This window comes from Bos indicus x Bos taurus, chromosome 12, assembly GCF_003369695.1.
Source record: "Bos indicus x Bos taurus breed Angus x Brahman F1 hybrid chromosome 12, Bos_hybrid_MaternalHap_v2.0, whole genome shotgun sequence".
NCBI classification, from domain to species: domain Eukaryota; kingdom Metazoa; phylum Chordata; class Mammalia; order Artiodactyla; family Bovidae; genus Bos; species Bos indicus x Bos taurus.
The window spans coordinates 33,931,490-33,956,287 of NC_040087.1; the positions used below are offsets into that span (position 1 = coordinate 33,931,490).

General features: G+C 49.7%; 1 protein-coding gene across 4 annotated transcripts in view; it reads left to right on the plus strand.

Annotated features, from left to right (window-relative positions):
• Nucleotides 1-24,798, plus strand: part of SPATA13 (spermatogenesis associated 13) — a 233,084-nt gene that overhangs the window by 152,285 nt on the left and 56,001 nt on the right. For 3 of the 4 annotated variants that reach the window (XM_027557566.1, XM_027557569.1, XM_027557568.1), the window contains exon 2: nucleotides 20,690-22,288. In XM_027557566.1, the coding sequence (XP_027413367.1) occupies nucleotides 20,690-22,288 (1,599 nt within the window). Of the gene's footprint in view, nucleotides 1-17,547; nucleotides 17,677-20,689; nucleotides 22,289-24,798 lie in introns of those variants that run through there. The other variant, XM_027557567.1, reaches the window with a different exon arrangement.

Below are 24,798 nucleotides of genomic sequence, written 5' to 3' on the forward strand. Positions count from 1 at the left end.
TTGCAGGCTGCTCGTTTGTTGTCATAGGAGGTGAAACAATATCTCTTGTGAAGATGAATTATGGCTAAATTCGTGGGAAGTGAGCAGTTGTTCAGTCACTAAGTCGTGTAGTTTCCCCAGCCTCTCCCCACCGCACCGGCCCCACACCCCACCCCCAGCCTCTGACAACCGCTGGTCTGCTTTTAGTCCCCATGGATTTGCCTGTTCTTAGCATTTTGTATAAATGGAATTGCATAATATGTTGCCTGTTGCAACCAGCTCCTTTCACTTAGGACAATATTTTCAGTGTTCATCCATGTGTAGTAGGTATTAGTGCTTCTTTTTATGGCCAAGGAATATTCAGATCCGTGGGTACGTTATATTTGGCTTATTCCTCCTCCACCAGTGGATGGATATGTGGTTTGTTTCCACTTTTTAACTGTCAGGAATAATGTTGCTGCAAACACTCATGTATGAGTTTTTGTGTGGACTTGTTTGCAGTTCTCTTGGGTGGACACCTAGCAGGGGAATTGCTGAGTCATATAACTTTCTATTTCATATATTTTTTTAGAAACTGCTCAACTGCTTGTGAGGTGGCTGCTCCGTTTTGCATTCTCATCAGTGGTGTAAGAGGGCTCTGGTTTCCCCATGTCTTTGTCAACACTTGTTATTGTCCAGAACCACACAGTATTCTAGAAAACTCCTAATTATGCAGGACCCGATTTTCTGTGAGGTGAGATTTTCTAGGATTTTGGTTTCTTTTTCTTTGTCTTCCAGGCAACTGACCTATTGGCTTCACTTTAACAGTATCTAGTTTCACTTCCCTGGGGACGAGAGGGAAGCTGGGAGAAGTTAAACTGGTTAATGTAGGTACATATTAACACCTGTTAACAAGTTGGCCAAGAAGAAAAGGCAGGCTGCATTAGCTCAAGTGGTGTTTTAGATTAATGGCAGGTAGCTCTCTGCAGGACTGGGGCTGTGTTCTTGGGTACTATGGTAATTTGTAAACTTTGTGTCTTCTTTAATATAAATATTGAAAGTCAATTAGCCATTTTCTGTATTATCTGAATGACCACTCTATAGGGAAAACCGCAGCTCAATTTTATCGCCTCAGTTTGCATTTGAACAAGAAATTAAAGTGGCACCATTTAATTTCACGCAGAGTTTTCAAAACATCTTAAGGAGTCTGGGGTAATATTTCCAAGGGCTTCCACTGTTGCTGAAATGTGGTGAGAGGTGTGCTGGTGAGTATTTCTCTGGGTTTTTTCTGTGGAGCCCCTGTCACCATGGTGAGAAGGAAGATATGCTGCCGTAGAGTGAAGGCTTGGTGTCAAGAGGCTGGTCACTGTGAGGTGTCAGCTCCAGTCTTTAACAGTCATGTGAATTTGCATTCTGTCTTGTGACATTCACGTAGTAGCTATCTAACATTTATCTTACTGTAAAACAATCTTAAAGAACAGTTAAAAATAGCTGCACCTTGAGAATTCCCTGGCAATGCAGTGGTTAAGGCCATGCTTTCATAGCTGAGGGTGTGGGTTCAATCCCTGTTTGGTGAACTGAGACCCCACAAGCCATGTGGTACAGCCAAAAGCAGCAACAGGAAGACAGCCGGAAGATGTTCTGATTTACAGAGGACAGCTTTCTACCGTCCTTTCTAAACCATCCGTTTATTTAGTAAATGTTTATTGGTCCCTGAACTAGGGATGAAAAAATGTAGAGATGTTATCCGTGTATTTTTTTGTATGAAGGAATTCTTTTATTTTTAATATGGATTTTCTTTGTTTTAAATTGATGTATAGTTAATTCACAGCGCTGTGTTAGTTTCAGATGTACAGCAAAGTGGTTCTATTTTGTGTGTGTGTTCTTCTTCAGATCCTTTACCTTCCTGGTTATTATAAGATATTGCGTGTATTTGCCTGTGTTATACAGTATTTCCTTGTTGGTTATCACTGTCTATATGGTGGTGTGTGTATGTCACTCCCCAAAGAGCCTACAAAGGTGCTCGAGGAAGCAGCACTGGCGCCTGATAGAGCAGATCGAGCACAAGGCGAAATGAACAAGACCAGAGACGCCTCGGAGGAGACTGGGGGCCGGGGCGCTGAAGTGTTCATTGAAGATGACCGTTTACAGCTGGAAGGACCTGAGCTTGCTCTGACTTGGGTCACGTGGCCTACTCTTTCTAAGCATCCCTTTGCTCCCCCCAAGGGGGTCAGGCACGGTCAAGTTCTTAGGAATTTCTGGAGCTGGGGCTGTGCTGAGAGGGTGTGGGGAAGAGGTCAGACTGGTCTCCCAGTGGTGTCCAGCCTGGGCCTCCTCCTGCGAGTCCTACACCCTGCTGTGCCCGGGTCCTCAGGTGAGAAGAGGGTTGTTAGAGCTGCATGTGGGGCAGAGACAGGAGTGACCAGACCGCGGATCCTGCACCCGTGGGAGCATCTGGTCTGGGTTGGTCAGAGGGTGAGTGGAGCAGAGGAGATTTTCAAAAGCTCCAGAAGCTAAGTAGGTCCAAGTAGCATACTGCAATCTAATGTCTGTAATAATAATACAGATGAACAGGAGATAGCAAAGAGTGAAAGCAGTGAGAGGGTAGAGGATTTTGAGAAGCATCTTGGGGATTGGGGTTGTAGAGAGCCAAGTAAAGATGACCGCAGTTCTGGTTTCCTCTTTGCCTCTTTGTTCAAACACGTCTGCTATGGTGTGTGTCACTTAATGTTCAGTAAAGGTTATTTGCGGTCTAAAGAAATCAACACATTAGTAGAAAGTTGCGTATTTTAAGAGACAATAGCAGGCATGATTTCTAAATTAAGCTGGAGTATTTAAAGAGAACCAATTTGAGAAGGAGCCCAGTTTGAAGTTGCTCTCTATTTCTGCTGTCTAAATCTATAACATTTGTATAAGATAGTTAAGAGTGTATGAGGATAATGACAAAAACTGTTACATAACACAGACTCAGTAGAAAATTATAGAGGAAAAGAGTAATGGGACCATGGTGATTGAATATAGATTAAATGTATCAATGGGCAATTTTCACAATGTTAAAACATGGTGTAAATCTCTGGTGAGCATGTGTCAGAGACTGATTTACCCCATGTGTGAGGGTAGGGGGCTGGGATGCTGAGGGCAGGGGACTCAGGGCGCTGGGGGCAGGGGTCAGATACTCAGGAAAGGCTGAGAGCTTTGCTGAGTGGGAGACAAAACTGGCTAACGCCCCACAGGCAGTAAAACCGTGACCTCTGTTATCTTTTCTGAAAGGCAGAAATGATCTGCATCGCTACAGGACACAAATAATCTACAAATTAACCTGTGACTCACCTAATCAGCAGGAAATAGCAAGTCAAAATTAGACACGTTCTCTGGAGAATTGAGATTGTCTCTGGGGAGTCCTATGGGACCTGCTCTGATGGGGTATTGAAAGCACCACCCTTTTCTGGGTTTCCGTTTCTGGTTGCTGTTTTAAATGTGTTTAAGGATTAGAGAGGGACCACTAACAGGACTGAAGTTACCAGATGCCTGGGGCTCAGCGCACAGGGTGTGACAGATGTTCAGTTTCCCGGAAGCAGAGCCTTGTTCTTCCAGCGCCTCCTCCTCTACTCCCCGCGTCTACACTTGTTTTGTTTCTAAAGTGACTGTGCTCCACATCAGGTCCTCCCCGCCTCCCTGCTCCGTACCAGCATGGATGCGGGAATCAGGCAGCAAGCTTATGTCGGGGACAGATGGCTTTGCTGGGTGTTCCAGAAACAGGAAAAATTGCCAAGAGGTCTCTGAAACCCTTCGCCATGAAATCCTTTAGACTCAGGTGACAAGGTCTGTGGGCGTCTCCCATCTGGGGCCTGGGTAAGTGCGATTGTACGCTTGGTTAGGTCTTGTTGGACGCCTGGTTCAGTGTGCTCTGGGGTCGCCGTGAAGCATTGTTCTTGGGGTGGCTTAGTTCACGACAGTTTCCTAAGTAAGTGTTGTAGGGACTTAAAACTGGACATCCAGTTCAGCAAGTGAGCAGTGCATTTTGTTCCACTCTGCTCTTGCCCCAGATGTTGTGTGGGCCTGTCCCACATGTGCTCATGAGGGTGTGGACCCTGACAGGTGTCTGGGACTCAGCAGGGTTAGGAGAGCTGTAAGTAGCAATGACTGCAGGGCATCTGAGGTGGGCAGTGCCCTTCCTAAGGGCCCTTTCTGCTGTTTCTGAAAGGATTGCATTTTTAGGAGATGGGGTTTGTTTGTTCAGGATCATAAAACCTACGGTGGAGGAACCTCAGAGGTGATGCATCCAGCCCCCAAGCCCCTCTGTGGCCGCTGAACCGTCCTGAACTGCTAGACGCCTGATGCTTCATGAACTCTTTGTCCCAGAACTGAAAGGACTGCATTCTATGCACTGATTCTCCCAGAAGATGCATGTCTGAGTAAATCTGTGCTCCTTCTATAGGAAAATTCCTAAATTTTGTGTTAAAAGCTGAGCATCCCAGGATCCTTCTATTGTCTGTGAAAGGACATGGGTGCCAGGCCATCGTCTAGGCTGATTTGCAGTGACTCTGTTCTTCTAACATGTGGTACTTAGGACTGCATGTGTCATCTCAGATTAATTGGCTGGGGAACAGGTTAGGGGAGGGCTGGGAAAGACTGTTGCCTCTTTGATCGAGCTCGGCTCCTATCATTTTTTGTAGAATTGAATGTATGGAATTTCTGAGAGTCACTTGACAATGTCGATCACACCGGCCAGTTGGTTCTCTACCTTTGGGTTCTTTTTGAAATAAATTGCTTTTGTGTCAAGTATTCCCATGTTAGTGATGTATAGGTGATTTTTAACCTAATTGTTTAAGCCACCTAATGTTTATGATAGTAAGCAACACTATTAATAATAATATAAGAGTTTTATCAGAGAGGAAGACTAGCCTGATGGCCAGGAGCCTAGCACTGGAGTCAGACTGTCCATGGGTTCAAATTCCTATCTCCTTTGTTTATTACTATATGACCTGGAAATAATCCAGTGGGACTGTGCCCGTAGGGTTCCCATGGCTTCTGGCACGTGGTCTGTGGTCCGAATGGGATCTGTTCCTCTTTCCCAGATGCCTCTGAGCTCTTCAACAGGCAAGTTACTATTTAACCCAATTCCAGCTGAGGATACTACTATGTCCCCCCTTTTCCAGATGTGGGAGCTGTGTCACTTGTTTAGGGTTAGATGGCTGCTAAATCTGCAGTGGGAATTTGAACACAGGTCTCTCTGATGCCAAGTGATCAGTCCACCCGCTTGCCTGCGTCAAGTCACTTCAGTCGTGTCTGACTCTTGGGAACTCCGTGGACTGCAGCCTGCCAGGCTCCTCTGTCCATGGGGCTTCTCCAGGCAAGAATACTGGAGTGGGTTGCCATTCCCTTCTCCAGGGGATCTTCCTGACCCAGAGATTGAACCCAGGTCTCTTATGTCTCCTGCATAGGCAGGTGGGTTCTTTACCACCAGCGCCCCCTGGGAAGCCCCTCACCTGCTTAGTCCTGTTATGGTACTTTATTATATTAGTGTTTTCTGCCTTATCTTTCTAACACTCATATATCTTCTTAAAATGAGTTTATTAAACACTTAATTTGTACAAAGAACATATGTAACATGTGTAAGTTTGACAACCCCTCCTGAGAGGTAACCATCACTCTGAATTTTGGGCTTATCAGTCCTTGAAAAAAAGTGAAAATGTTAATTGCTCTGTTGTGTCCGACTCTTTGTGACCTCATATAGCCTGCCAGACTCCTCTGTCCATGGGATTCTCCAGGCAAGAATACTGAAGTGGGTTGCCATTTCCTCCCCCAGGGGATCTTCCCAAGCCCCGGATCGAACCCAAATCTCCTACTTTGCTGGCCAATCCTTTATTGTCTGAGCCACCAGGGAAGCCCTGTCACTCCATAAGCTTTCTTTTTTGATTTTCCTCCTAGAAACACATCCCTCAACATTTCTTTCCCGTACGTAATCTCCTAGTTGAACAAGCATGACATCTGGGGTGTGGCTGTAGAGCAGCTTTGTTTTTCTGCTCCTGGGGGACCCGTGAATTAGTTCTGTGTGCATTCCTCCCCAGCCTCCATGGAAACCCGGGCAGGTCCCCCGACTCCCCTGCCACTTGTGGGTCATAAAAATCTCACATTCACATCCGGCTTAAACAAACTACTCACTAATGCAATTAAAATGCTTGATTTCATGTAAAATTCCAACTTTAACCTTGTGTTAATAGAGGCTTTTGACTTGGCACCTGTCTCTCCCTGCCTGTCACCCCAACACCACCCCCCCCCAAGAATATTGCTGATTCCCCAACCCTTGTTCTTTCACGTGAACCTCAAAATCCGCTGGTTGGGATGACACACTCATAGAGTTGGATTTTGATGGAAAGTGTTCTTGAGTCTTGGTGATACAATGGTGCTGGCTCTCCCTTCATAGACCTTGGTCAGGTGGTCACGGACTCAAGGGGTGGGTTTCTGGGTGCTCACCTGGATGAGCAGAGACCCTCTGCTGTGGACAAAGCTCTCAAGTAGTAAAGGTCAGTGCCACTGGCTTGACCGTCCTGTTCACTCAGCAGCTCTTTGTTTACTTATATTTTAAATCTATACTCTTTTTAAGAGTAGTTTTCAGTTTACAGGAAAATTAATCAGAAGGTACAGTGTTCCCTAATACCTGTCTGCCTGGCACACAGTTTTCATCTGCTTGTAACTTCTCACATCTGCCTGGCACCATTGTACCAGTCCATGAGCCAATATTGACTGCCACCTTGTCATCCCCAGAACTGTGGCTCACTTTGGGGCTCACTCTTGGGGTTGTGCTGTCCATCCTGAGTTGGCACAAATGCATGGTAGCGAGCGCCCATCTGGACAGCGTCTCACTGGGTGGTCTCACTGCTTGAGAATCCTCTGTGCCCCCTCTTCACCCTCCCTCCTTGTAACACCTGGCAACCACCCATCTGTTCACTGTCTCTAAGGCTCTGCCTCTTCCAGAATGTCGGATAGCAGAGCTATCCAGTATATGGCTTCTTTGGATTGTCTTCCACTTAGTGTTATACTTGAAGGCATCCCACTCCAGTGTTCTTGCCTGGAGAATCCCGGGGACGGGGGAGCCCGGTGGGCTGCCGTCCCTGGGGTCGCACAGAGTCGGACATGACTGAAGCGACTTAGCAGCAGCAGTTGAAGGTTTCTCCATTTGTTTTCCAATGGCTGATAGCTCAGCTCTTTTTTGCACCGAATGCTATTCCGCCGTCTGGATGCACCACAGTTTATTTGTCTAGTCACCCCCCGAAGGTCATCTTGCCTGTTTCCAAATGTTGGCAGCTATGAATAAAGCTGCTGTAAACGTGTCAGCTCTTTTGCTTTGCTCCCTTGGTTTCTCATTGGTAAAATGAGACACTGAACAGAAGTCTGTATCATTTCTAACCCTTGGAAATCCCATCTGTGAAGACAGCCGAGGATTAGGACCAAGACCAGGACCAGGAGAGTGGGCGACATCTCAGTCCCCGGGAGGAGGAGACTGGAGAGGAAGATGAGGGGAGGCCGGGGGCTGGACAGAGCCGAGAGCATGAGGATGAAGCCTTTTCAAACAGAAAACAAAACCCAGAGCAGCAAGCCCAGGGGCTGCTTGGTTTATAGGACTAGTTTTTCAGCCTGTAACCAATGTCGAATGTGAAACTGACCAGGAAGGACTTGCATGTGGGCAGGTGCGAATGTGGGTGAGTGTGCCTGCCTAGCTGGCCAGGGCTTCACACCAGCTGAAATGTGGCATCCCCGCTGTCTGGGCACAGGCGCCCATGTGGGCAGCCCCTCGAGATGCCCAGGGAGGTGGTCCAGCCTGCATCTGCATTGGAGCCTGGCTTTCAGCAGAGACACCTCCCCACCTTTGGCTCATGCCCAGTTTTGAGAGCTCCTGGTTGCTTTACGGTGAAGCCTCTGGCATGGACCATGAGTTGCCCAATTTGCTCTCCTGCAAATCCAAACAGGCAAAAGCTGAGCCATAAAGATCTTCATTGTAACGTCCCTGAAAAAAGTGATGGAAAAACCATTAGGAGAAAAGACTTTTGACTTTTCCTGAGGTCGCTGGTGATGAAGATGGGAACCTTGTGATATTTCTGAGGTGGTGGACACTTAGACGCTTTACATTGAATTATGTTTCTAAATCCCCCGAATGTTTATCAGATGATTCACAAGGCCATCATGCTTAATATTGTCAATTTTGTGCTTTAACAGCTTTAGTCATATAATCTACATACCATAAAATCCACTCTCTTCAATTGTACAAGTCAGTTGTTTTTAGTGAATTTTACAGAGCTGTGCAACCATGGTCCCCAGAAGAACCCTCATGGCCTTTTATGGTCACCACTTGTTTCCTCCCCAGCCCCCAGCCTCCACTTCCTGTGTCTGTAGAGTCACCCTTCCTGGACACCTTGGAGTTGCTAGAAACCAGCAGCATGTGAGCTGCTGGGTTTTTTTGGCTGTGCCATGCAGCATGTGGGACTTTAGTTTGCTGGCCAGGGATCAAACCCACGCCACCTGCATTAGAAGTACAGAGTCTTAACCACTGGCCCTCCAGGGAAGCCCCTCCATGTCTGTCTTCTTGTACTGGGTCCTTTAAGGCTTCGTTTAGCTTTTGGAGTCTGTCCATGTTGTCATAAATGTATTTTTATACAATGACAACGAGTAACTCTGTAATACTTGATCCCTATATTTGCTACATCGGAGTGTATTCTTGCTCTTAAAAGATAATAAGTAAGGATATCACTTTGTCGTGTGTTTGCAAGTTTGTTTTCTAGTTCTTCTAGGATTCAAGTTCCGAAGGACTGGGTAGGGGCATTCAGCCAGCAGAATCGATGGACTCTAGCACTGGCCTCCATCGGAGACCTGAGTTCCTATTTTTCAGTCTTACCTGTACTTTGAGCTACAATATTAGTATGCTCCTATGACTTTTTTTGTGTGTGTGCAAATTGTGGAAGAAAATTAAAATTGAGGTTTAATACTTGAAGGGCGTAGGAGGCAAAATCATGCAGAATAACAGATAATAGACCCACTGTTCCTGCTCAGAAGATGCAGGTGGAGAAGGTGACAGGTCTCGTCACATGGGCTTTGTCTTCTGTTCTGTGTCTCCGCTTGCCTCTCTAATGATGTGCGATCAAAAGTCTGCACTGAGTGCAGGGGACAGAGCCCTCACAGGAGATGAGAACAGAGTAGGGACTGCCGCTGGGTCTGTGAGCTGAAGTGTCCTGGTGCTTGTCCAGTCTGGTGGTGGGGTGGTTGAGAGGGGAGCAGAGGGTTGATTTCATGAGGGGAGCATATTAGGAGCCGCCTCATTGCAAGCCTCCCCTCCCACCCCAAGTGCGGCGGACCCTTCTGTGGAGGATGCAGACTGGTTCCTGGGGCATCCCCGTCCCTTGGCAGGAAAGGAAGTCATGCCCTAAGGCTGCTTTTCCCTCTTTCTCTTAATTCCTCAGAGACACGAGCTTCCTTTCATGAAATCTGTTTTGATGAGGAGCCAGGTATCCAATCCAGCAAAGGGTGGACTCCTGGCCCTTCGTCCTCATGTTTTCCTTGAACTCCACCATTGAGGATGTGCCGTGGGGCCCACGTCTCCGTGTGTGACACGTGGTGAAAGTCACGTGTGTGTTGGGAGAGCCTGACCACAATGACATTGGGCCTTCCCTTCAGGGCCGGGTCTTGAAAGCGAGAATTGAGATACAGAATTTTTTGTGGCTTAAATTCAGTGGCTCCTCCAAGTCTCAGACTTATTTCTCATTTTTCTTGGTGGAGAGGTGGGAAAGGAGACAGAAAGATCTTTTTTGGATCTTACAATGCACAGTTAGTTCCGGGGAGAAGCTGGCAGTCCCTCCCACAGGTGGGTAGGGTTACTTTGTAGGCATGCAGACTCAGTGTTCACAAGGAGTCCCTGAACATTTCATCAAATATTTATTGAGCTGCTAACAGCTGCCAGACAGTCTGGGTACACGTGGTAGCTGATGGTGACAAGGACAGGCCTGTCCTGAACACGTGCACATTTCTGAGCAAGCTGCTCCTAGTCGGTCATGAATCAGGCCTTGTGGAAGAAGCTACTTTCCAGGCTGGTCTTTGCTGCAAGTTGGGTTCAACCCTGGCCCAGAAGGTCCCAAACTTCCCAGTTCATGAGCCCTGGCTTCTCAGCAAGTCTCTTATGCAGCCCCTCAGTCAAAAGAAACACTTAATAATTCCATTATTAAGCAGTTGTTTAACTAGCTGTTCAAAACAGGCTGTTGCTAAGTGTAGAAAGAGAAGCAAATTAAGAAAAGCTTAGCCTTTTGCAGAAATTTATGTGCTTGGTTTAGTTTGAGGGCAAGCAGAAGTCTTGACATGTATGCTCTCTTTTTGTTGGATGTAGGGATTTTTTTAACCTAAATTTTTACAAAATTATGCAGAAAACACAAAATTCCCAGAAAATGGGAATCTCACTTTGACTTTTCACTTTCATGCACTGGAGAAGGAAATGGCAACCCACTCCAGTGTTCTTGCCTGGAGAATCCCAGGGGCAGGGGAGCCTGGTGGGCTGCCGTCTATGGGGTCGCACAGAGTCGGACACGATTGAAGCGACTTAGCAGCAGCAGTGATGTTTTTGTTGTTTTCTGGACAAGACTGTAATCTCCTGAAGAACAGGCCCATGTTGACCTCAGTGTCAGTACTGGAGAGCCCTCAGGGGACACAGTATAACAGCGATAAACACAGCAAGAAATGTCCTAACCCCAGTCGAGACAGTCAAGGGCTATGCTTAGGACCTGGGCGATTTTAGGAATTCAGCTGGAAAATGCAGTCGTCACAAAACATCAACAGTAACTGTTGAAAAAGCCTGTTCTGTTTCTCTGTTAAACCTCAGTAGGTATAAAGCTTTAACTTCATTTAGTTCTTAATTTTAGAAGATCGGTGTTGAAACCAGATTGTCACATTTAAGGTGTGGGGCGAGGGAATGAAAGACAGTTCTTGTTGAAAGTGAGTCAATAAATGAGGCTCTTTGCAGGTGCCCCCACCTCCCTCCCCTGCAGTCCTGGCACTGATGTCACTTCCTGAGGGAGCCCGTCGGGGTGTCATAACCAGGCAGACTTCCTTACAGTTGCTTGTTTAATCATGTGTCTCCCAGCTGGCTGAGACAGTGTCCACTGTCCCCACTCTCGTCCTCTGTCTGTCCCAACACCAGTGGTGGAACGAATGGATGAACAGATGAAGCCTCAAGTGAGGTTTTCTGTCTGATTCTTTGCGACCCCGTGAACTGTAGCCTGCCAGGCTCCTCTGTCTGTGGGATTCTCCAGGCAAGAATAGTGGAGTGGGTTATCATTTCCTTCTCCAGGGGATCTTCCCAACCCGGATTGAACCCGGATCTCCCTCATCGGAGGCAGACGCTTTAACCTCTGAGCCACCAGGGAAGCCCCTTGTTACAAGATGAAGTCTCAAAACAAGCCGAAGATGATCTGTTCAATTGGAAGCCGTCGGTCCTTCTTTCTGGTTTGCCTACTCGGGTTACCTGCACATGGCCCTGAGCTGCTTGTGTCACCACTGCGAGGCAGGGAGGAGACGTTTCTGCTGAGACGCAGCCTCTCGCGTCAGAGCCCTCGTCCTAGGAGGGACAGTGGGGACCCAGGGTGATGCTGTGTCATTACGGTTCTGAAGTGGTCGTTAGCCAGGGACACAAACCAGCAGACTTGGGTAGGCTTTCCTGACTCTCTGAGGCTGGTCTCACCAAGGGTCTCGCTGGGCCTTGTCTGCAGTCGCTGGGTCCTTTGCAGTCCCTGGTGGCTCATGGTTGAGGAGGGGAAACAGACCTAGTCCTTTCTTGGTTGCCTGGTGCTCACCTTCCTGGGCCTCCGGGGAGACCCGCCCCCTCCCCTCCCACTCTCCTTTTTTTAGGTTCAAGACACTTCCATCATTGTTATTTTTTATTTTTATTTTTTTAAAGCGCCTAAATTAGTTTTGAACTCTTCACAAAAGACAGAATGTAGTGCTCATTTCACATCAGGCCCTCTGAGCAGCCTACATATTTAGAATGTCGTGGAGCCCTGTGTCACGGGGGTGGGGCCCGGGTGTTCCTGAGTCTCACATGTGTCCCTGCCACATTCCCTTGGGCTTCCAGAAGCTTCCGACCTGTGAGAGCCAGCAGCATCACATCAGGCAAATGGAGCTGGGGGACGGGCCGGCTGGTGGCTGGTCTCCCCATGGGCAAAGCTGGATGTTGCATGAGGTTGGGGAGTCCGGGAGGACTGGCTGGGGAGAAGGTAAGGACTGAAGCTGGGAGGAGAGAACAGTGCTAGTGGGCTGTGTTTGGAGAGAGAGAAGAAACCTGGCCGGTCTCCCACACTCGCTCCCCCTGCAGGGAGTGGTGGGCTAGTAGACAGAGTGGACAGTGGCAGGGCCGTGTCCACAGAAGGCGTGTCATCTTTGCCGTCCAGAAGACCTCAGTGTGCACAACCCCAGGGGCGGCCACCTGCCTGCAGCAGCGGCCCTGGGCAAGAAGCCGGATGATGGAGCGGCTGTATAGTCCCATTGGAGCTTCTGGCACAAATTTCTGTTGTAGAAAGAATAGTAAACCCCCAAAAGAAGCCACTGAGGGGCTCTCCTGAGTTGCCCGCTAGTCCTTTTTTGAAGGACAAACGTGAGCTGAGGAGTTGGCACTGAGTGAGGGCCTGAGACACGTGTGGTCTTTCCCTCCATCCGGTTTTCCTTGCACTTGGAGCTGTCGGCTTTTCTGAGCCTCTGGAGTGAGGCTAGGGCCCCTCATTAGAGGAGGTTTCCTTTGCAGAGACCAGGGTCCTTGGTCCTCCGCCGCAGAGGGACACACGATGTCCCCGGGGAGGGCTCATCACCACAGCCCCCTCCTCTATCCAAGCAGCCTCCCCTGCTCCACCCCGCTGAGCTCCTACCGGAACCCCCGAGGTGGGGGTATGACTGGGGGCCTCTGCTCAGGGACAGTGGCCGGTCACCACTGCTCTGGTCTCGTTGGTACCTATGGGTACCAGGGCATCTCCTGAAGGAGGATGTCCGTGAACCAACAGCCATGTGTCAGTTCAGCAAAGCAGGCAGTTTAAATCAGACAAATGAGGCATTCCAGCAACTGTTTTCCTCTGAAAACCAGCGTAAGCACATGGACCACCAGTGAATGAGCAGGAGAAGGTGGTCTCTGCACCTCTGTCCTCAGGGCTGGCAGCACAGCTGCTCCCACACCCGCTAAACTGAGGCCGAACTGGATGGAAATGGGGTGGTAGGCTGATCTTGTCCTCTCCAAAATGCAGTGTTGTAAACTGGGGATCTATGTCCAGAGACGCACTTTATGCAAAGAACAAAACCAAAGGACTTGGGCAGTAAAATAAGTGCACGCAGCACATATATATATATATACACACACACACTCTTGCAAACGTTTTTACCAAGCGCTGGGTATACAAGCTGTGTCGAGGGGACTTCCATGCAGCCTGCAGGGTGAGCCCAGTCACTACGGCTCTGGATTCTGCTAAATCGCCCCTTGGGAGCAGAAACGCTGCTTTTGCTCCAGTGACCTTCAAAGTGCCTTCTAGATCAGGGCTGCCCCTCTGGAAAACCTTCCTTGCTCTGAATAGTCAGTGCCGTTACTGGGAGGTCCTGTTGCGTAGTGACATCCCTTTCGGGGGTGGCTGCAGGCACGAGGTAGTCCTCACCGTGAACTTGGGAGCTTGCTGCTGCAGACTTACTCACCGAGAGAGAAAGGTGGGGGCCGGGGAGGAGCTGTGAGAACCAGGAAGGCCGTATGCAGCTCTTTCCTTGGCAGTGCCCCTCCTGAAGTCTTCCAAGGCCGTTTCAACCCCAGGTTTAGAGTGGGGTGCGGGAGCGGGGTTCAGAGGCTGGCATTTTGCTGAATGTCGGGATCACGGCCAGGAAGCCCAGTGGAGACGCAGACCTACCTAGCACACCTGGTTAGACCCGCCAACCCCCAACTTCAGAGACCACAGGAAAGTTTTCCTCTCTTTGGCCTAAGACCTGCCTTGGCAAACCCTTGGAATTGACAAAGCAAACTTCCATCCTCCCTGGGAAACCCCATTCTCACCCGCAGGAATGTGATTTAGCCTAGTGACCCAGATAAGGCCAGTCAGCCAGTCACACCTTGTACAGAATCCACACCCTTCCCGAAGATGCAGTGATCCAGTCTCGTCCAGTTTTGTTTATACTTTCGGTTTTTAGACAGTTACACGATTGGGCATTTATTTATTTATTTAAATTTATTTATTTAAATTGGAGGCTAATCACAATATTGTAGTGGTTTTTGCCATACATTGACATGAATCAGCCATGGGTGTACATGTGGGTATTTAAATGAAGCCAGAGCTCCACTCTGCTGAAGCATCTTCCTGCATCTTCTCCTGGAAAGACGCTGAGGATGCCAGGTCCCCGGGGAGGGACAGGCTTCCTTTGACATGTGCACATGGAGGTTGGGAAGAACAGAGAGAGGGTCTTGTGTTCAGGACTGATGGGCAGTGGGGGAGGACCTTCATCTTTGAAACTAGAACCCACCGTTGAATCTTGGGTGCATACGAAATATTATAAATTATGGTTAAATTCACTATATTATCAGCTAAATGTGGTTTGCTGGACAGAGTCTATGAGAAAATAGATCACCTGTAAGTAACTCTTGGGCTTCCCTGGTGGCTCGGATGGTGAAGAATCTGCCTGCAATGCGGGAGACCTGGATTCGATCCCTGGGTTGGGAAGATCCCCTGGAGGAGGAAATAATAACCCACTCTAGTATTCTTGCCTGGAGATGTCCATGGATGGCAGGTCCATGTGGTTGCAAAGAGTCGTTTAGAACACAACCTGTTCATAAGGTGGGGGACTGGAGTTTGAGCTCCCAGTTAGAGTCTCAGTTTCAGCAAGGTTCTGGGAAAGATGTTGGAATGAATGAGAGAAGAAAAGGACCTTACAGGGATGGGGAGGGGAGAGTGAGATGGACAAGCTCAGCGAAGGCAGTGCTGACCGTTGGCCAGTGCATGGCCAGCCTCACAGCTGAGGACGGTCTGGCTCAGTGGGCCCCTCTTCCATAGTCAGTCACTGGCTGGATGCAGAGGACACAGTTCCGTAAGACCTGGTTTCTGCCTCTCAACTTCGTCAGAGTGTCGTGGAACGAGCAGACAGGACCAGAGCTGCAGAGCTGCGTGGCGAGGGCTGAAATGGTGGTGCACATGGGGTTCCCCTGAGGACGGGGGGGGGGGGGCATCTGAGTTGGGAGGAAGGAGACTGTGCCTCCCAAGAAAGAGCTGATTTGAGTTAAAGATAGTTAGGCAGAGCACATGTCTGTTAGGAAAGGAGAAGCATCTTCAGGTATTCCAAAAAGAGAAGCTAATAGAAGGATCCTCTTACTCAGCTGAGAAATGAGAGAAGCCAGAAGAGTTCAGGCGGACAGTAGCGGGAAGGTGCTGCCTCCCAAGGCTGGAGGGAAATGGGGGGCCACCTGGCCCCTCTGTATAGGAGTGAGGCCCTGGGAAGGGGGCTCAGACAGGCGGGGACCCCAGCAAGAGTGGGAGCTAAGGAGGGGTTGCTGAACAAGCCTTGGCTGAGACCTGAGCAGAGGGGAAACCCTGCGTCTCCCTTCACTCCCCACTCTGTGTCTCCCACGGGCCCACCCACTGGCCAACATGGCCGGAAGCCATTGGTCAGGAGAGCATGGGGACTGTGGTTTCCCAACACAGACAAGAATGGCTGCAAATGGCTCCGAGAGCCAGCAAGGAAGTGGCCGAGAACATCACAGCATGAGGAGGGGTCGCTGTGAGTGTCAACATTCGTAGAGGGAAGGTGTGGCGGGCTGGGCTGAGACGCGACTCTTTCTGAGGTCCAGGGGCAGCCAGGGACACTCGATGCAGTGGTGCACACGGGAAGGACACTGTGGCTGGGGGGCGAGTGAGTCAGACCGTAGGACCGGAGACTGGTCAGGGTAGCTAGCCATCCCAGTGGAGGTATTGGAGCTGGGGCAAGGCCAGGACTGTTGAAACGCTCCAAACCTCAGGCCAAACCAGTGAGATGGGAAGGGAAAGGAAGAGGGCTGGGATGACCCTGGGGTTTGGCCAGCACGCGGCAGTGCTGGGGCTGGAGCCGGGTTCCCTGCTGCCAGGTCTGCCCCTTCACTGTCATGGCTGCACGGCGGGTCCTGGTCTCTGTGCTGTGCTGTGACTCAGGGCTCTGTGCACTCACCCCTGAGCATCCAGATTTCTGGGTTGTCTTCCAGTGTCGTCTTTTCTATAATTTACCCTAATGTGTTACGAAAACCTCCTTATTTGTACGTGAGCCTGTTATATGTTCCTGAATTTCAAATTCGAGTACAAGTTCTTATTTAAAAATTACTGATCATGGTTGTTTTCAGAGAATTCTCATTACGAATGAAAAGAAATGTTCCCTTCTAAAGTTCATACGGTCCAGAATCCAGCTGGTAGACAATGGATTTCACAATATTCCCATCTAAAATTCTTTCTTGTAGCTCTGTTCATAAATATCTCTGGCTGAGCTCCCGTAATTTACAAGACTGGCTACAAAACCACTGATTGAATTGCAGCCCTTGTTACTGAATAGAGGTCAAAGTATTAGTTCTAAATAATGCAAGTTGGTATGTTACTCGGAAATTCCAGGAAAAGCTTTTTTCCGTGATTTTCAGTTTCGTTCCAAGCAAAAGACAACAATCACATTGTTCATAGAATACTAAGTCACTGGTCGTTTAAGAAGTGTGTTGCCCCAATTAGAAACTCAGATACACATGTGTTTTACTGGATCCTGAAACTTACATAAAGCTTTAAGCGCACACTTTTTAGTGTTGTAAAAATTTGAACATATTCTTGTTAGAATAACATGGTGGTATGTAATGATGAGTTGTTGGTACAGATATTATAGTAAGGCAGGATGACGGATACAAAATTCACATCCATATAAACTTGAATAATTGTGCAAATCACAGTTCTTACTCCAAAAGAGTTAAGCAGTCTTGTTCTGAAGGCAGCCACATGAACCTGTTAAAATGATAAATATAAATATATGGCATTAGAATACGCTTTGGTAAAGCCATTTGGTGAGCTGCCTGGGCTTCCCGGGTGCCTCAGTGGTAAAGAACCTGCCTGCCAATGTAGGAGGCAAGCCTGGTGGGCTACACAGTCCATGGGTCACAAAGAGTTGGACATGACTGAGCAACTGAACAACAGCAACTGGAACCCATAGAGTAAGGGGTTTAATTCACCTTAGGGAATTCGCAATGGCTTCTCAAAGGTGACACCTGCAGATACTCTTACAGCATTAGACCAAGGAAGGTTTAGGCTTTTCTAAAGCGGTTTTTTACCGAGTTTCCACTATTATATCGAGCCATCCTTCCAACCATATTGTTCTTAATGTAGGGTCAACTGTCATCTTGGCTTGCAAAGAACTTTACGGTTTCACCTCAGAGAGTCCCACAGGCTGGAGGACCCCCCCATCTGTGGGCCAACGGACAGCTTCCTTTACCTGTGCTAGACCGCCCTCTAGGACGAGCCTTTGCCATGTCACCACCTTGAGTTTATCATGGATCCTGCCCATCTCCTAGAGGCCAGCAGAGATACACACACATGTCCACATCTCTTATTTTATAGATGGTGCTGAAGCACGGATGACAGAAATGGCTTTACTCAAGATTCAGGAGACAGTTTAGATCTAGACCTGGCCGCCGGTCCTCTATGGAACATTCTCAAACCACCCAACATGAAAGTAAGGCTTCCCTGCACCCCTCGAGCCCTTAGGATCAGCTTCACCCCTGGGTCCTTGGTTACAGAAGGTCTCATAGTGCCCTCTGGCTGTGGTGTCAAGACACTGTCTTCATCCAGCCAGAGTACAGGAGGGATACTGTCTGCTCTTCTGCAGCTCGTAACAGGACCTTTGTTATTACCAACTGTGTGGTCAGTGCCTATGAATGGACATGGAAATAGGCATAAGCTGTCTGCTTTATTTCAAGATTGTGAGAAGCAGCAATAGCCACAATGCCTGTCCCTCCCAGAATAGGTGAGGATGGGCAGGCGATGCTGGGTGTTAGGTTCATTCTGCGGCTGGTGTTAGATTTTGAATCCAACCTTGGTGCCGGGGTGAGTCAGGATGTTGCTGATACGGTTGATTCAGATGCAACCCCCGGCTCTTCAGGCCCCTCACCTCTCTGAACAGTAGACCTCAGAAGGCATCTTCTGATGAAGGGAGCTGGGTAAGTGGACCTCAGAGAAGCTCCCGGGTCTGCATCTGTGGAGCCTCCCTGGTCCCAGATGGAATCAACTCTTTAACTATGATTCTCCCTGGGAATCCCCCTCAGTGGGCACAAGCTAGGGGCAAAAGAAGACAAACCTGTCAGGATCTGGAGTGGAGGAGCAGAGGAGATCTCTGCATGAGGTCAGGTTTTTTTCTGCATGTGAGAGGATTTTGCCAGATTGGGACCCTACCTCAAGGTCTGTATACACCTTGCTCCTTCTCTTCTACCTTTAACGTTGTCTTCAGAATATTTTTGCAACCCTGGACTATACAGTCCATGGAATTCTCCAGGCCTGAATACTGGAGTGGGTAGCTTTTCCCTTCTCCAGCGGATCTTTCCAACCCAGGGCTTGAACCCAGGTTTCCCACATTGTAGGCAGATTCTGTACCAGCTGAGCCAAAAGGGAAGGCCCTCAGAATACCCGTCTTGACTTGTATCATGAAGACTTCCAGGACCTGACTTAAGTCAGGGTTATCTCACTGTGGACAATGACTGCAGCCATAAAATCAAGACGCTTGCTCCTTGGAAGAAAAGTTATGACAAACCCAGACAGCATATTAAAAAGCAGAAACATCATTTTGCCGACAAAGGCTCATATAGTCAAGGCTATGGTTTTTCCAGTGGTCATATACGGATGTGAGAGCTGGACCATAAAGAAAGCTGAGCACCAAAGAAGATGCTTTTGAACTGTGGTGTTGGAGAGGACTCTGAGAGTCCCTTGGACTGCAAGGAGATCCAACCAGTCCATCCTAAAGGAGATCAGTCCTGAATATTCATTGGAAGGACTGATGCTGAAGCTGAAACTCCAATACTTTGGCCGCCTGATGTGAAGAACCGACTTATTGGAAAATGACTCATTGGAAAAGACCCTGATGCTGAGAAAGATTGAGGGTGGGAGGAGAAGGGGATGATAGAGGATGAGGTGGTTGGATGGCATCACTGACTCGATGGACATGAGTTTGAGTAAGCTCTGGGAGATGGTGAAGGACAGGGAAGCCTGGCATGCTGCAGTCTATGAGGTTGCAAAGAGTTGGACACGACTGAGTGAGTGAACAACAGCAACAATTGACGGACCATTCTCGGATCTCAGGGCTGGCTCTGGGACGGGCAAGCTTTGGGCCTGGGTTGTGACAGAATGTGAGGGAGGTGCTTAGGGTTGTCAGCGCCTCTTAAATCATCCTGGAAAGAGAGCCACTTACTTCTGCACAGGCTGCCACTGGCTCTGTCACAGGAGTAAGCTCCAGGAGATGGTGAAGGACAGGGAAGCCTGGGTGCTGCAGTCCGTGGGGTCGCCAAGAGTCGGACATAACTGAGCGACTGAACGATGTCTTGAAGCATTGAGCTTGGAGTCGGACGCCTGTGTTCAAATCCTAGCTTGAAGCAGTGGAGAAGAGCATAGCCTTTGGGATGGGAGAGCTGTGGGACCCTCAGGTGACTTCTCTAACCTGCCCAGGCGTCCATCTGATGGTGCATAAAACAGGGATAGTCCTGTTGGCCTCATAGGGTTACCAGTGCCATCTTGTTTCTGAAGCGGCTGGCGCGGGGGTCTGACATGCACGCGCCTGGTAAACGATGATGAGCACCCTCCCTGATTCCATCTCTGATCCTTCACTGAGAGCAGGGGAACCATGCTCCCTTGCCGGGAAGGCCGGGCTGGCCTGATGGGCAGAGGCCATGGAGCCGCACGTTCACGGGGGGAGAGCACAGACACTGTGCGGTGGGCGTCTGCGCCGAGGGAGGAAGGACGAACGTGCACTGTTGGTTTCCTGTGAATTTGTGTCCGGATTTCTCATAGTTCAGTACTACCCTCAACTCTCTGGGGTCCCCCAGCCAGTTAGCATCTTTGATCCGAGGCCCCTCTAATGTGGTTTCCTTCCCAGAGCCTGACCTCAGATCAAGTCAGCTTGGTCCGTCCTGCTCTGGTGGCCCCCGGGGTGTTTTGCATCTTTGTCTTTAGAGTTTGGGGTATTTTGTAGATAATACGCAGCTCATTGTCTTGACATCACAACTCCTTGCTTGAGGCCTCCTGTGTACTTAGCACTTGCCTCCTATGAGCTGTGTTAAATTGAACCTGGTTCAAATTTCCCTGTGATATTTTGGAATATTGTTGGAGTGTGTGTGTGTGAGAGAGAGATAATTGATGATGTCTTCTATTTTGAATAACACAATCTTGAACTATGCCTTGGCTTTTTCATTCTAGCAGTTTTTCAAAAGTTTTCTTGAAACAAGTGCGGGTGGATTTCAGAGTTTACCATCATAAGGAATGTACAACCCATAGGCAAAATTTGCATTCTTCCCTTTTCATTTATGAATTAGAGGAAAAAAACATTTTATTAATAGTAATTGAATAGTAATTGCAAATAGTTTTTATGTGATCGGCAGGCCTGGTTTTCTGTTAGCAACTCCTAAACAAAATAGCTAAGCCTCCGCTGATGGAGGTTCTTCTTGGCATGACGGGGCTAACTCCCTGCTTTGTTTCTGCTGCAGGCGGTGACTGCGGAGCCCAATGTGCACGGCGGGCGGGAAGGCCAGGCCGGAGGCCCCCAGGAAGAAGGCCTGCGCGTGGGGCCGGGGGACATCGAGGCGCGCGTGGGTCTGAGCCGCGCTGACCTGCGCCCGCGGGCCCCCGGCCCCGAGAACATGACCACGGCGCAGAACGGCCACGGGCGCGGAGCTGCGGTACCTGGTTCCATCTCTGACCCCAAGGACCCCGGCATGGGGACCCACTCGGCGTGCCGCAACGGCGGCTGCAGTGGCGGCGGCGCAGGCGCCCGGGAGGCGCGGCTCAGCCCGGCCCGCATTCTGCGCCTCTTCTCTGCCGGCCCTGGCAGGACGCGCGCCGACCGCGAGCGGCCCCGGCCCGCCGGCCTCGTGGGCAGCTCGTCCACGTGGAACGCCCTGGCCTCCTTCCGGAAAATGGGCTCTTTCAAAAAACTCAAGTCCTCGGTCCTCCAGGGCATTCAGAACCGGGAGGGGTGGGATACGGCGAAGGAGGGAACCTCGGACCGCGATCTGGGCAAGTCCGTCCCCAACGGCGAGGCGGCCGGGGCCCTTGGGGGCAGGTGTGCCCCTGGGCCCGGCTTCGCCTCTGACGGTTCGGACCCCGAGGAACCGGACGAAGGCTTCGCGCGTAATGCCCTCCGGTCACGGAGCCTCCGACGTGCCTACGGCCTGGGGCGCATCCGCCTCCTCGACCCGGAGCCCCTCCGGCCGGCGGCGTGCGAGGCACCGGAGTGCCTAGCGCGCGAGCCCGAGCGGAACGGTGTCTGCCGGCGCAGCAAGAGCACGGACAGCCTGACCTTCCTCGGGAAGAGCTCCTTCCGAAGGAAGTCCGCCTCGCACTTGGCCGAGCTGCGGGCCGCGCAGGAGGGCCGGGGGCCCCGCAGGACCCTGAGCGGCTCTTCCGCCGACTCCGACGGCTCGGGCGGGGCCCCCACGAGGCCCAGGCGCTGGAGGAGCCCGCTGCGGGTGCCGGACCTGGCTCGCGTGCTCCGGCTCGCGGGGGGTGGCACGGCCGGCCGGACTGGTGACCCCGGGAGCGCAGCGCCTGGGCCGCGGCCACTCAGCCGGCTGCACGATGACTACTCCCGCCGCGCGGCCGCTGCCCCCGAGGGGTGCGGACGGGGGCGTGCGGAGCCCCGAGACCCGGTCCCAGTGGGTGCAGGAGGACCGCCCAGGGCAGTGGTCCCAGGAGGTGCGGCTCCTCGCGCCCAGGGCTCTCTGTCCAGCCCACCGGCCCGGGAGATGTCGGACAGAGACTCCGACGAACCGGGACCTGGTGACCGGTTTCCCTCGGAGCCTGAGCATCCTCTAGGGCCTCTGAGGCCCACCACGCCCAAGCCTCCCAGCCCTCGGAGCCCCGATGCAGCGAGTGCCAAGTGTCCCAGCAGTGTCAGCGCGCTGTCCCTTAGCTCAGCGGACAGCGAGGAAAGGGCCGAGGGGCCCGCGCAGAGGGAGCAAGGTCTCGGGTCCTCCCAGGAGGCCTTGCAAGCCACCTGTGACCAGGGCAGGGAGGACAGTGGAGCCAGCAGTCACGCTCAGCCCAGCCATGGAGGGGCGGACGGTCCAGAAGACAAGACAGAAGAGGTAAGGATCCTTGGTGGCCTGCCAAGTATGACAGGTGCCTGTTAGGGCCACCCTCCTCCCCCTGAGATGGGCACAGGTGGTCCCTTCACCTGCCTGGAGGTAGTGCTCCCAGCTGTGTTGCCCTCAGGAGTCTTCTTGTTAGGTTGCTGTTTCTCAGGTTAAGAAGTGACCTCTCTCTTTGTTGTGAAATGTACCGCTGTTGTGTGAAGCTGCTGGAGGTGGCATTTATACCACACAGTTCCTCCAGGAGAGATGAGCCCAGCTCTGAGCTAGATTTGGGAGAAAAGTTGAAGGCATCTCTCTTGTACTCCATGTAGCTAATAGGGGCTCTCAAAATTCTAATCTTTGAGACATTATTAGTATTATGACTTTCCTTCTCCTTCTGCTTTGAACTGTTTCCATGCCCTTTCCAACAGAGTTTGTGTGAATGAGATTCTTTGTTAAGAGACCATTACATGTTCTAAGTCGGCTTCATTTCCCAAGAGTGAATTAGAAACGTGCACTGTTATACCTGTCAACCCTGAGTGATGATAGCTCAGAAATTTTTATGATGGTTATTGTACTTATTTTTAGAGTAGAACACAAGCACCTCATGAATCAAATTCACTAATAACTGTCAAGGCTCTGAGAGCAATGTTCTTTTCATTTCCTGTCAAGGATCCAGGCAGCCTTACTGTGTAATTTCTACTCTATAAATGCATTCAGTAACGTTCCCTTACAGAGCTGAGAGCAGAGGAGATGCATGCTTCTGTCTGTATTGCAAAGGATTCTTCCCATAAGCTCCTAGACTGTGTGGTTTTTGTTTAGTTACTCAGTTGTGTCCAACTCTTTGTGACCCCATGGACTGTAGCCCACCAGGCTCCTCTGTTCATGGGATTCTCCAGGCAAAAATACTGGAGTGGGCTGACATTTCCTTCTCCGAAGGATCTTCCCCATCCAGGAATTGAACCTGTGCCTCCTGTATTGGCAGGCGGATTCTTTACCACTGAGCCACCAGGGAAGCTAGACTATATCACAGGTATAAATTGTGCCAGCAGCGATTCCTTCTCGTTGGCCCCCAAAGAGGACCTCAGTTTTGCCTTCATGCCTGCAGAGGGCGTGATGATGCAGCAAACTCAGAAGCTGAACTATTTTGTAACCTCTGCATTATAGGGAGCCTTAGAAAGGGGGCCTACCACAGACCACTTTCAGATCTAAGTCCGCCTCACCCGTCCCTGGGTAGCCAGAGAGTGAGACTGCCTCACTTTTTCTGGATCCAGGCTTGAATGGAGACCTCAGGGCCAATCTGTCTTCCAGAGGTCCTGTTTGTTGATGACCACTTGCTCATTTGCATATTCCTAAAAGGAGTGCGTGTAGCAGTTGTAAGGAAATGGGACTCAGTGCTAGCCAAGGGAAGAGTCCTGCCTTTGCTATGGGTTGTGTTATCCATCAAGGCCTGAGCCAGTCTGGGCTTCACTTCTGCCTGGATGATAAGATGACCAGTAATTCCTTACACCAAGCACCCCGTTCTGCCATACTGATAGTTTAGGACACCCCCCTCCTCCTCAAAAGAGGGATTTGCTGTGGTCAAGAGGGTTCTTTGTGTTAAAGGTGGGGACTTCATTTTCTGTTTAACAAAATTAGTAATAATTTTTAAAAAGCCATTAAAGTATTTTATTCCTGAGCACATATTAATTAAATATATTCAGGAGTTAGTTTCTGACTTATTTACTTCCCAGGGTAATTTTTGACCATTATACAATTTCACGTTTATATTTGCTGTTCTTAGTTTATGGCACTTAGTTTCTACCCACAAGGGATCACTGAAGAGAGAAAGCAGGACATGAGTAGTTAATAGTGTGTGCATGTGGATAATGCTACAGATTTTCTTTAAGATGTTTATTACATTTTTAGGTTGCATTCATTTCTGCAAAATTCTTATGTAACACATCAAGCGTCCTCTTATACGTGCTTGTTAAAGTAAATGACGAACAGAGAAAAGACTGATTTTGCCCAATTTACGTGGTGTATGCTGGTAATCTTCAGCATATCTTCTTCGTTACTTGCAGAGAAGTACTTGTAAAATATAACATGAAACCTTCTCTTTTATTTTGTCATTTAGAAGCAAAGTACAAGCAAAATGAAGCAAACAAAACAAACCAGAAAGCACCTTGCTTTAAAATGCAGCAATTTCACTCTTGCTAGGTTAGAAGCAGTATTTGTCAATCTTATATAGCCACAATAAAACTAAGTATCAGCCTTTACTATGTTTTAATGTACACTGGGTTATTTTCTTAGTTTATTGATAGTATGGTTCCACTTGGGGGCTTCCTAGGTGGAGCTAGTAGTCAAGAACCTGCCTGCCAATGCAGGAGACACAAGAGATGTGGGTTCAATCCCTGGGTCCAGAAGATCCCCTGGAGGAGGGCATGGCAACCCACTCGAGTATTCTTGCCTGGAGAATCCTGTGGACAGAGGAGCCTGGAGGGCTACAGTCCGTGGGGTCACCAAGAGTTGGACATGACTGAAGC